Source organism: Cetorhinus maximus, chromosome 8 (assembly GCF_964194155.1).
Source record: "Cetorhinus maximus chromosome 8, sCetMax3.hap1.1, whole genome shotgun sequence".
NCBI lineage: Eukaryota > Metazoa > Chordata > Chondrichthyes > Lamniformes > Cetorhinidae > Cetorhinus > Cetorhinus maximus.
In genome coordinates, this window is record NC_135886.1 from 98,528,202 (window position 1) to 98,540,154 (window position 11,953).

The 11,953-nt window shown below is 43.9% G+C and overlaps 1 protein-coding gene across 5 annotated transcripts in view; it reads left to right on the forward strand.

The window, feature by feature from the left end:
* The window catches only part of lpar4 (lysophosphatidic acid receptor 4), a 42,979-nt gene extending 31,199 nt beyond the window's left edge, over positions 1–11,780 (forward strand). For all 5 annotated transcript variants that reach the window (XM_078547294.1, XM_078547295.1, XM_078547293.1 and 2 more), the window contains one exon: positions 9,618–11,780. In XM_078547294.1, coding sequence (XP_078403420.1) covers positions 9,777–10,826 — 1,050 coding nt within the window. In that variant the 5' untranslated portion in view covers positions 9,618–9,776 and the 3' untranslated portion in view covers positions 10,827–11,780. The remainder of the gene's footprint in view (positions 1–9,617) is intronic.
* The last annotated feature ends 173 nt before the right edge of the window (positions 11,781–11,953 follow it).

Genomic DNA, 11,953 nt, shown 5'->3' on the forward strand with positions numbered 1-11,953 from the left:
AGTTGAGACTTCTCTTTATTTGTTCATGGAATGTGAGCATTACTGACAAGGCCAGCATTTATTGTCCATCCCTAACTGCCCTTGAGAAGGTGGTGGTGAGCCATCTTCTTGAATCTCTGAAGTCCATGTGGCATGGGTACACCCACAGTGCTGTCTGAGAGGAAATTCCAGGATTTTGATCCAGCAACAGTGAAGGAACAGCAATATATTTCCAAGTCAGGATGGTGTATGGCTTGGAGGGGAACTTACAGGTGGTGGTGTTCCCATGTGTCTGCTCCCTTTTATCCTTCTAGGTGGTAGAGGTGGCAGGTTTGGAAGGGGCTGTCGAAGGAGCTTTGAGTTGCTGGAGTGCATCTTGTAAATGGTACACACTGATGCCATTGTGTGTTGGTGGAGGGAGTGAATACTTAAGGTGGTGGATGTGGTGCCAATCAAGTGGGCTGCTTTGTCCTGAGTGTTGGAGCTACACTCATCCAGGCAAGTGGAGAGTATTCTACCACACTCCTGACTTGTGACTTGTAGATGGTAGATAAGTAAAAGCAAAATACTGCGAATGCTGGAAATCTGAAATAAAAACAGAAAATGCTGGAAAAACACAGCAGTCTGCAGCATCTGTGGAGAAAGAAATAGAGTTGATGTTTCGAGTCTGTATGACTCTTCTTCAGAGCTAAAGAAAAGTAGAAATGTGGTGAAATATATACTGTTTAAGCAGAGGTGGCAGGAGGTGGGGGGGAGCAGGTGAAGCTGGGTAGACGGCCAGCGGTAGGTGGGGGCAAAGGAGAGATTGACAAAGATATCATGGACAAAAGGTTAATGGTAGTGCTACTGGCTAAAGGAGGTGCTGATAGTGGCATTCAGGCAAGAAAGCAGAATGTGATAATAGCAGAACAAGGGTAAGCACTCTGAAAAGAACAACATGGACAAGTAATAGATGGCCCTTGTGAGGGTGGGGTGGGTGGTGGGGGCACTGGTGGGGAAAAAAGGGGATTGAAAATGTGATTAAAAGGGGGGGATAAAAGAAGGGGATAAAGCAATGAATAAAAAAAAAATTAAAAATATGTGGATAAAAAATTAAAATGAATATTGGAAAAAAGGGATAAGAAAGGGGTGTAAACAGAGGAGAGAGTTCATGGTCTGAAGTTGTTGAACTCAATGTTAAGTCTGGAAGGCTGTAAAGTGCCTAATCGGAAGATGAGGTGCTGTTCCTCCAGTTTGCACTGAGCTTCACTGGAACATTGCAGCAGGCCAAGGACGGACATGTGGGCATGAGAGCAGGGTGTGTTGAAATGGCAAACAACAGGAAGGTCTAGGTCATGTTTATGGACAGGCTGAAGGTGTTCCACAAAGCAATCACCCAGTCTGAGTTTGGTCTTTCCAATGTAGAGGAGATCGCACTGGTAGCAGCGAATGCAGTAGACCAAACTGAAGGCGGTTCTGCTTCACCTGAAAGGAATGTTTGGGCCCTTGGACGGTGTGGAGTGAAGAGGTAAAGGGGCAGGTATTGCACCTCCACCTCCTGCGATTGCATGGGAAGGGGATGAGGTGTTGGCGGTAATGGAAGAGTGGACCAGGATGTCCTGGAGGGAACGGCCCCTACGGAATACTGACGGGAGGGGCGGTGAGGGGAAGATATGGTGGCATCATGCAAGAGTTGGCGGAAATGGCGGAGGATGATCCTTTGAATATGGAGGCTGGTGGGGTGAAAAGTGAGGAAAGGGGGACTTATCATGGTTCTGGGAGGGAGAGGAAGGTGTGAGGGCAGAGGCGCGGGAGATGGGTCAGACACGGTTGAGGGCCCTGTCAACCTCAGTGGGTGGGAAACCTCGGTTAAGGAAGACATGCCAAAAGTGCCATTTTGGAAAGTGGCATAATCGGAACAGATGCGACAGAGGTGAAGGAACTGAGAGAGGTGGTGGACAGGCTTTGGAGAGTCGGGAGGTGAGTTACTCGCCGCAAGGTTCCCAGCCTCTGACCTGCTCTTGTAGCCACATATGGCTAGTCCAGTTCAGTTTCTGGTCAGCGGCAACCCCCACACTGTTGGTGGGTAATTTAGTGATGGTAATGTCATTGAGCATCAAAGGCATGATGGTTAGATTCTCTCCTGCTGGAGATGGTTATTGCCCGGCACTTGTGTGGTGCGAATGTTACTTGGCACTTATCAGACTATGCTTGGGTGTTGTCGAGGTCTTGTAAGTGAACTCGGACTGCTTCAGTATCTGATGATTAAGAACGGTGCTGAACATTGTGCAAACATCACCACTTCTGACCTTATGATGGAGAGAAGATCATTGTGCCTAGAACAATGCTCTTAGGAACTCTTGCAGCGATGTCCTGTGACTTTGGTGATTGTCTCTCAACTACCACAGCCACCTTCTTTTGTGCTAGGTATGACTCCCAGCAGTGGAGTGTTTTCCCTCTGATTTCCATTGAGTTCAGTTTGCCACACTTAGTCAAATGCTGCCTTAAGGCCAGTCACTCTCTCACCTTATGTCTGGAATTCAGCTCTTTTGACCATGTTTGGTCAAGGTCCTAATGAGGTCCGGAGCTAACTGGTCCTGGTCAAATTCACATTGAGTGTCAGTGAGCAGGTTATTGCTGAGTGGGTTCCATTTGATAGCACTATTAATGACATCACTTCGCTGATTGAGAGTAGACTGAGGGGCGGTAATTGGCTGGGTTGGATTTGTCCTGCTTTTTGTGTACAGGACATACCTAGGCAATTTTCCATATTGCTGGGTAGATGCCAGTGTTGTAGCTGTACTGGAACAGCTTGGCTAGGGGTACGGCAGGTTCTGGAGCACAAGTCTTCAGCACTATTGCCAGAATGTTGTCGGGACCCATTGCCTTTGCTGCATCCACTGCCTTCAGCTGTTTCAGTGAATCAAACTTACTGAAGATTGGTAACTGTGATGCTCGGGACCTCAGGAGGAGGCCGAGATGGATCATCCGCTCAGTACTTCCAGCTGAAGATGGTTAGAAATGTTTTAGCCTTGTCTTTTGTACTGATGTGCTGGGCTCTCCCATCATTGAGAATTGTGGAGCCTGCTTTGTTTCAATGTGCACCACACTCACAACTAGATGTGACAGGATGGCAGAACTTTGCTCTGAACAGTTGGTTGTGGGTAGCTCCGTCCATCACATGTTCTCAATGCATTGAAATTAAGCGTTCCTCCCATTTGCCACAAGCTGATGGGTTCAAATCTGGGCAGAGATTATTATTGATTACAGCCTCAAGTCAAGATTAGGGCAGTAGGACTAATTACAAATGTTAACCTTGCTCTGTGCAAGGCTCCAACACTAGTTGGACATCAGTGATTCATCCTGCCATGGGGAACTCCCTCGGGATATGGTAACCTTTGCCCTTGAGATTGGATGCGGTCTATAATGCAGCATTATTCTCATCAGGGTCAGGGGAAAAAGCCAAATGTGCCACACCCATTTACCCTGGTCAGGGACCTTGTGTTTGAATTTAGGGTCTGTAATCGTGAATTCGATTATCCATGAATCATAAAGTCCAACATTCTGGTATCCATGAATACATCTCCAAAGAATGAATTCCATCTTTATGTATATATTAGGGATGGAAAGTGCATGATTGCTACGTAATTATAAGTCTATTTGGAATTTGTTTCAGATGAAGAGGAAAAGCACTGTCCAAATATTTAATTGCTGGAACCTGGATCCACATCTAGGCTGAATTGACAGAATGAAAGTTTTCTCTGTCTGTTGGCAGTAAAGGTCTTGTGTGAAGTATGTTTGGGCCTGAATTTCAATCCATTTCCGATGCAGGCCTGGACTTGCAGCACAAACCTGTGCCTAATTTATTACTAACAGGCAGTCTCACTCGGAGGCCACAGGTGGGTAGTGTGGGAACTGGAAAGGTGCCAAATTGCTGCAGTAGGCCATGTTCCTCTGAGAGGCTAGTTTGAGGCATGTTGTTGGCAGAGTATACAGTGCTTTTACTGTACATCTAACAGCACTGAAGCTGACCTGGGAGCATTTGCTGCTGACAGTTTGCCGAGAAAGCAAGTATTCATTTCCTCAGCATCAACATCCCTCCACTTGAGCAAAAAAATTGACCAAAAAAAAGCACAAGAAAATTTCAGCCAATGAAGTACCCACTGCAGCTTCAACATAATCTGCTAGCAGAATTGCTGAAAATGCAAAGATTATTTTTAAAAAGTTTCATCAATTTATTTATCGAGCCAGAAGCGAAGCGTTAAATTCATTTATTTTCATTTTGTTTGTGACTTGCTTGAGACACCTGCAGTTATATTTTTAACAAAGAAATGCTGCTGTAAAGAATTAACAAAGTATTTGTTCAAAGCCATCCTCATCCTTTCTTGCTTTGCAAGCTTAATGGATTTTAAATGGCCCAACATTGCGATCCCAGGAGATGTTGGTCCAGATGGTCTATAAGTGCAATAGGAAGTACCAGAACATCATAGATTAAGAGATAGTCACGTCAACTTGTATATTTAGTGGAACTTGATACTCCAAAATTATAGTGCTTATTCATTGGTACTCTGTAACTAGTCTGTAATGGTCTGAACCTCTCAGTTAATTTGCTGAGCTACTATCAAAATATTTGTGTGTGACATCAAGGAAGAAGGCAACTTTAAATTGTCGCTTAAAGAAACCAGTTGTTTTGGTGTTATTAAGACCAATCTGGAAAAGAAATTAAGTGATTACAAACTCTAAGCAATCAAACACAGTATGTTAATTGGGTGCAAGAAGAAGCTGTATTTTTAGCTGAAGCTGTCATTTTAAATGAAAACTCCAGCAGCTGAGGCCTCTGATCAATTAATCCTCATTGGACATGTCTGACCCTGGCATGAGCACACTTCCTGTTATCTAAGCAAATGCTGGGCTTCACCCTTGTTTTTAAAAATTCTTTGTTTAGCTTTCGCCCCCCCCACCCCCGCCCCCCCTTCATAGATTGAAGGAGACGTTGAATGAATAAGATTTCTTCTGGGAGACAAAAATTAAATCGGGGGGAGAGAAAATGAATTGACTCATTCAAGATTTGTGCTAAAAGCTGAGGAAAATGAAAGAAATAATTCTTGTTGTTTTGGAAAATCAGGCTAAAAAAAAAATCAATGCCACATCTGTTGATGGAAAGGCCCAGCTACATGCCAAAAATGCTTGTTAAGCTGTTATTTCATTTCAGCTCATATCTTGTTTCAGGGTGAGTGAAACTTGAGGTGCAATCAAAATGGGCTTGAATCAAGTGTCATCAATTCAAGGGTCTGCAGCAAACTTCATGTCCATTCAGCCAAGAATCCTTTTCTATGGAGAAATCTTTGAAATAATAATTTCATCCTCCCTTCCCCTTATTATTGGAATTTTGTTTCATGTGCAACCCTCCTGCTCTCTCTCCCATCAACTTTGATGCTCATGTTGTGCAATAAACATGCATTAAACTATGGGGCATCACATTCAAAGTGACCTCAAATGGAATTACCAAGTAAGTGAAACGTATTATGACCAGGTGAGAGAGGATGAACTGGCTCCCTTCTATTCAACCTCCCCAGAGAGAGACACTTCCTATTTCTGTGGCAGATTTGGATTAGCTGGTTTCTTGGATGCGGTCAGATATAGAAGAAGGTGTGATAATTACGAGATCTCAGTTTGCTGGTAGGCGTCTGGTAGAGCTGACTTCTCGAACCAGGCAACACACTTATTCCAAAGGGGAGGGAGAGGCCTCAACTTGTTTCCTCTGCTGAAGATTTTCTGGACACTGCCTGTGCCACTTGCTTTCTCTAGTGGGCTGACAGCCTTCCCTTGAAATACTTCACCCAATGTGTATTTCCAAGAGCTTTTGGGTGTGTCTGTCTGTGGTCACCATTATTTCAATATGCAGTACCTTGCATTTTTGATGTCCGAGTTATAGGAAGTGTCTCTCTCTTCACACTCCCCTGTGTGTGATTTGTTAGTTTCTCACCTCCACCTTGAAATGTGGCTTTGCATTTTTAAGCAGCTTGTCCTGTCTCAGTTCAAATTGCAAAAATTCCAGTCAGTTAAAAGTTGAAAAATCATATTTTCAAAACTAAGGGGCATAGCCTCTTAACACCTCCCCATCACACAGAAATGAAATGACATTCACTCTTATTTCATTATAAGGTATAAAAACACAAAATTAAAAAAAAACACATCCACTTTAATTCACTGTCTTAGCCCTGGTCTGGATTATTCCAACAGTTCTAACTGGGTCCCTAAATTCTAGAATAGGGTATACGCAATCACATTCAATTTCCCTGCAATGTGAGTGATTTTTAGGTGATCTAATTGGAGAAACAAACTCAACGGAATAATCTTTGCTACTCTGCACGGGCCACTGAACTGGGCTTTTATGGGTGCATGCAGTATTGATAAGAGCACTAACACGTAATCTCTTGGCTGAAAGGTTTGCGCCCTGCCATGTTTGCCTGTTTTTTTTCATGGCTGTTTGGGACATTTTTTAAGTGTTCTCGAGCCACATCACGAGCTCTCCTGAGTCGCTCGCGGAACACAGTTACATCGTCTGACATGGAGACTTCCTCCTTCTGTCCTAAAAACCTCTCCTTGATTAGTTTCAGCAGCCTCTCACTTGGTGCCCGTAAACTAATTCAATCTGAGTAAAACTGATGGACTCATTGGTCGAGCCTCTGGTGGCGGACTGAAGAAAACCTAGTCCTTTATCCCAGTCATGGGGGTACTCGTGGCAGTATCGTGCCCTGATCATTGTTTTTAGGGTCTGGTGGTACCGTTCTAGCGTCCCCTGTGACTGCAGGTGATACATTGAAAACTGGTCACGCCCAGGCTACCAATGACTTCCAGGAAGATTTGTGACATGAAATTTGAGCCCTGATCTGACTGGATCTTGGTGAACAGCCCATACCGGGTAAAAAATTGTGTTAATTCCCTCACCATTGTTTTGGCAGATATGGTTCTTATGGGAACAGCCCCTGGGAAGCGGGTAGCCACATCCATGATGGTAAGAATATACTGGTAGCCCCTTCCCCACACAGCCCACTAGCACCTTGCTGAATGCTTCCCCAAAAGCCGGCACGGGAATCATAGGGGCAGGTTTCATTGCAGACTAGGGTTTTCTCACAACCTGGCAGGTTCTGCAAAACCTATACATCTTGTGGAAGTGTGGCCAATAAAAATGCTGGCTGATGCTGGCCTGCGTTATTTCTATACCAACATGCCCAGCCATTGGGAATTTGTGTGACAGCCTTAATATTTCCCCACAGTACCTTGGGGCCACCACTACCTGGTGGGATCACTGTCCACTCCTCGTTTGCAGGTCTGTGAGCGGGTCTCCACTTCCTCCTCAGCACTTCACTTTTAATGTAACATTCATGGATTGCCTCTGCCTCAGCTTCAGTTTGGGCAGCCTGAGCTAACATTTTTAACAATGGGTCAATTTGCTGAGATTAAATCAAGGAAGATCTACTTATTACCTCCCTTGGGGTCCTCTAGACTCCCGAAAAAAGGTCTCAGATAACCAGACAGTAAGGTCACCTGTCTGCAGTGCCACTTCAGCGTCCTCTGACAGAGTTTGTCTGGTCATTGACCAGGTTACCACAGTCAGGGAAAATGTCGGGCACTTGCCTCTGCAGCTTTCTGTCTCCCTGACCTCTGTTGGCTTCTGAGAGTACTGGGGGTGCTATTGCTTTTGATCTTGCCAGGTCATTGCTGAGAAGCATGTCGACCCCGTCCACAGGCAAACTGCAGATGACTCCCATGGTCACCGGTCCTGATACAAGGTTGCACTCCAGATGCACCAGGTATAAGGGGATGGGCATGTACCCTCCTTCAATACCCTTTACCAACACCTTGGCACTTACTACACTCTGGTGGAAAGGTCATACCTTTTCCCAGCAAAAGAGTTTGGCTGGCCCCTGTATCGCTCAATATCACTGTAGGCTTGTCCGCCTCGTGCTGGGGAAATGTGGCCACTTTTCCTTTTGATACAAAATGCTTGAGAGTTTTAAACTCAACCATACTCTCAGTAGTGCATCTACAGGGATTTGCTGCTGCAGTCAGAACCATAGCCTGGTCTGCAATGCTTTCTGTCGCCTCCCATTTTCTGCCCAGGGTTTGTGTGCCCCAACAAATCCCATGGTTTTTTTCTGCAACCTCCAGCATTCGGCACACAGGTGTCCTGCCTTGTGGCAGTTAAAACACACCAGGCTTCTTGGCCTCACTCCTCACCTCTGAGTGAGGCCAAGCCTGAGCACCTCCTCAGCACCATCCTTTCTGACCTGAAGACAGACCCCTCTGTTTCCAGCTGTCCTTTCTCTCCCAGCCCTGCTCAGTTTTCCATCACTCTCCCCGTCATCTATCCAACTCCTTGCAGCCTTCAGGGAGCTATCTGGGTTTACCCCTCCCCCCACCCCCCCACCCCCCCGACACACATTGGCAGTGCAGCACCAGGCGTGTTTCATGTTGACCGGCCCTTATTTGACCAGCCAGTGTGAAATCATGTGTCCGACGCGATCGAGGCCGGAAGCAGATATTGCCTCCTCTTTCGAGCCCACCGATTGTGCGTGTGCAACATGCGCAAATTCAGGCCTTGGACAGCTTTTTGTAGAGTGAGAATGTTGCTTTTTATTCGTCTTTGGTGAAAAGATACTCAGAAATCCTGTATTTAATGAAGTACTGTTACAATAAAGGTACTAATTCAATAGAAATTGTTTTGCAGGTCTCTGCTAGTGTTAAATATTACAATTTTACATCCAAATCTCTTTATTGTGTCACAATTAGTTTTGGTACATTAGAACAGTGACATTACTTCAAAAGTATTTTGTTGTTTATAAAGGGTTTTGGGTTGTGCAATGGTGGTGAAAGATGCTATAAAAATGCAATTAATTAATTAGTTTATTTCTCACTTTGTAGAAGAGCAGAATCCCTAAACTGCTTGGCGTTTCAGCATTATTAAATGTCGTGGGTATATCTATCAATAGGCTAAATCAAGTTCTTCTCTTGTTTAAGTACAGTACTGCACCAGGGATTTCCTCTGGGTTTGACCTGCTGAGGAGGCGTGACTTCTGTCAAAGATACGATGATAGTGCATGGGAAGCCAGTTCCTAATGCCCTCCCTCTCTTGGGAAACCTCTTGATACTAATCTACTCCTGCACTTTAAAAAAAAAAGAAAATCCCACTATTGAATAATTCAAATTAGATAACATTAGCAGCACAGCAAAGTGTTTTTTTAAATAATCAGATAATTCAAATCAAGTGACTTTGGATTAAGGGGAGCCAACTGCTATTGGAGCTATATTAGTAATAATCAGGAAGAGCTGATTTAAAGCATTTAACCATTTGACAAAAAAAGCCAACTGTGGAACAAATATTTCTAAATTCTGAGGCACCATTATCTGGATTTCCTGAGGAAGTATTGTGCAACTTTAATCTTCTAATATTACACAACATAAGGACTTTGGGGGCAGAAAAGGAGGTTAATATTCAGGGCCATTTCCTATTTTTTTGCAGGGATTTGTACAGCACTTTTTCAGACAAGGACAGGAACTGTGCTATTAATATTGGGAATAAAAAAAATTTCCTTTTTAAGAAAAGGTAGCCTCCATTTTCTCATGCTGATTTTTCTCTCTCCTTCTCTCTGTAGGCATAGATCAGCTGTACAGACAGTAAACTATGGTGCAAAGGCAAGACCATATCAGGAAACCTGGGACGTGACTCCTGCCACAATTCATTGTGTGCTGAAACCGACTGTGGATGCTGCTCAGCTCTGACCTGCTCCTGTACAAAACACACACAGCGAGACATGGGGAACGACAGCCAGAACCCCACGTGTCTTACCAACGATTCATTCAAGTACACCCTGTATGGCTCTGTGTACAGTATTGTGTTTATCCTTGGGTTGCTGACAAACTGTACCTCCCTGTACTTCTTCAGCTGCAAAATGAAGATGCGAAATGAAACTACAATCTTTATGACAAACCTCGCAGTCTCGGACCTCCTCTTTGTCTTTACGCTGCCCTTCAAAATTTTTTACAACATCAATAGGCACTGGCCATTTGGCGACGGGCTGTGCAAGGTTTCTGGAACAGCATTCCTTACAAACATATACGGGAGCATGCTGTTTCTCACCTGCATCAGCGCCGACCGATTCCTGGCCATAGTTTACCCGTTCAGGTCTCGGAGCATTAGGACAAGGAGAAACACCAGCATAATCTGCGCAGGGGTTTGGCTCCTGGTTCTCAGCGGGGGAATCTCTGCATCTCTGTTCTCCACCACTAACAACAGGGGGAATAACTCCAGCACCACATGCTTTGAAGGCTTCTCCAAAGATACCTGGAAAACCTACCTGTCCAAGATCACTATATTCATCGAAATAGTTGGATTTCTTATTCCCTTGCTGTTGAACCTGACCTGCTCCTCGTTGGTTCTGAGGACTCTGAGAAAACCAGAGACATTGTCTCCAATTGGAGCCAACAAAGGAAGGGTGCTCAAGATGATCATTGTGCACTTGTCCATTTTCATAATATGTTTCGTACCCTACAACTCCATCCTATTTATCTATGCTCTTGTGCGCTCGCAAGCAATTGCAAACTGCTCCTTGGAGAGGTTTGCGAGGACCATGTATCCAATCACTTTGTGCCTGGCCACCACAAACTGCTGCCTTGACCCCTTTGTTTATTACTTTACGTCAGAGCATTTTCAGAAGTATTTTAACATTAGACCCTGCACCAAGCTTGATTCCGTTTTTAAAAGCGAAACACCCTTAACGGTCAAAGGGGAGGTACCGGCAGATGGAGCTGTGGATTCTGTAAATAGAAATGGAGCCAATATTCAGTTAGAATCTCAGTTTTAAGCTTGTGTACCTGAATGATAGTAGATTGACTTCAGGAGTTTAAGACTACAACTGCTCCATAACACATGCTCTGTGAGGTAATGCTCCAGGATTTCAGATGGAAACTGCTGGTAATGACATTTGTTGCCTTGCCTTGAATAAAATGCAGTAACTTGCTAGAACCAAAACAGCCATTGGTTGCACTCTGCTACAGAGGAAAGTTTCACCCTCCTGTACTCCGAGCAGGCACGAATGCCACTAGTTTGGTTCGCTCACAAGCTTTCATTGGCCGTAATGAAGAGACATTCCCTTTTTTTAAATTCTGAAATTCAATTAAAACTGAGAACATGTAATCTCTCACTGTTCGCTGCATTGCTGTTTTATAATTCCATGAACTAGGCATCCTTTCCGTCATTCAGTTAAAATGAAATGTGGTAAATTGAATACTTACGAACTCTGCCACTTTTGCCCTTTGCAATTCTGGCATCTAACTCCTAACTCAAATACCTTGCCAAGCCTTTCAATTAATTTCTGCTTTACAATCAGCAGTAATCTCTACATGTATTGATTGTGACGTGAACCATGTTAAAAATATCTGCTCTAACATTCAAACTTATGTTGAACAAGTACTTATGAGCATTGATGACCATCACACTTTTGACACACTGTCTGGTTTGGCAAATATTAAGGATGTACTGAAACTAGAGGGCTTCAAACCTTGAGGGGGAAACATAGCAGAAGTTCGAAAGAAGTTTCCAAGCCTCTAAGGCTTCAGTTATTTTGGTGGGATGTCGAAGACTAGAATACAAATGAATTACATATTGAAGCTGAAGCTTGAAAAAGCTACTATTCTGTGTTGGTAGCAAATCATTCTGTTCAGAAGTAGAGCTGCTGTACTGTTTTAAGAAAATGTTGCTTCATTTGTTTGTGTGTGACTGCACTTAATATCATGAAAATAAATTTGCATTTCAGTGATTTCAGCCTAGCTGAGCCAAGTGCATTTGCAAATTTTGCATTGAGTGTAATTTATACTAATCTCATCACTAATTTCTAGCTTTTAAGGTCTGCAGCTTAATTGCACACATTGCTTTGCACTCAGATCAGTTGCTACAACTCATATCACTACACATATACATAGAGCTGTTATA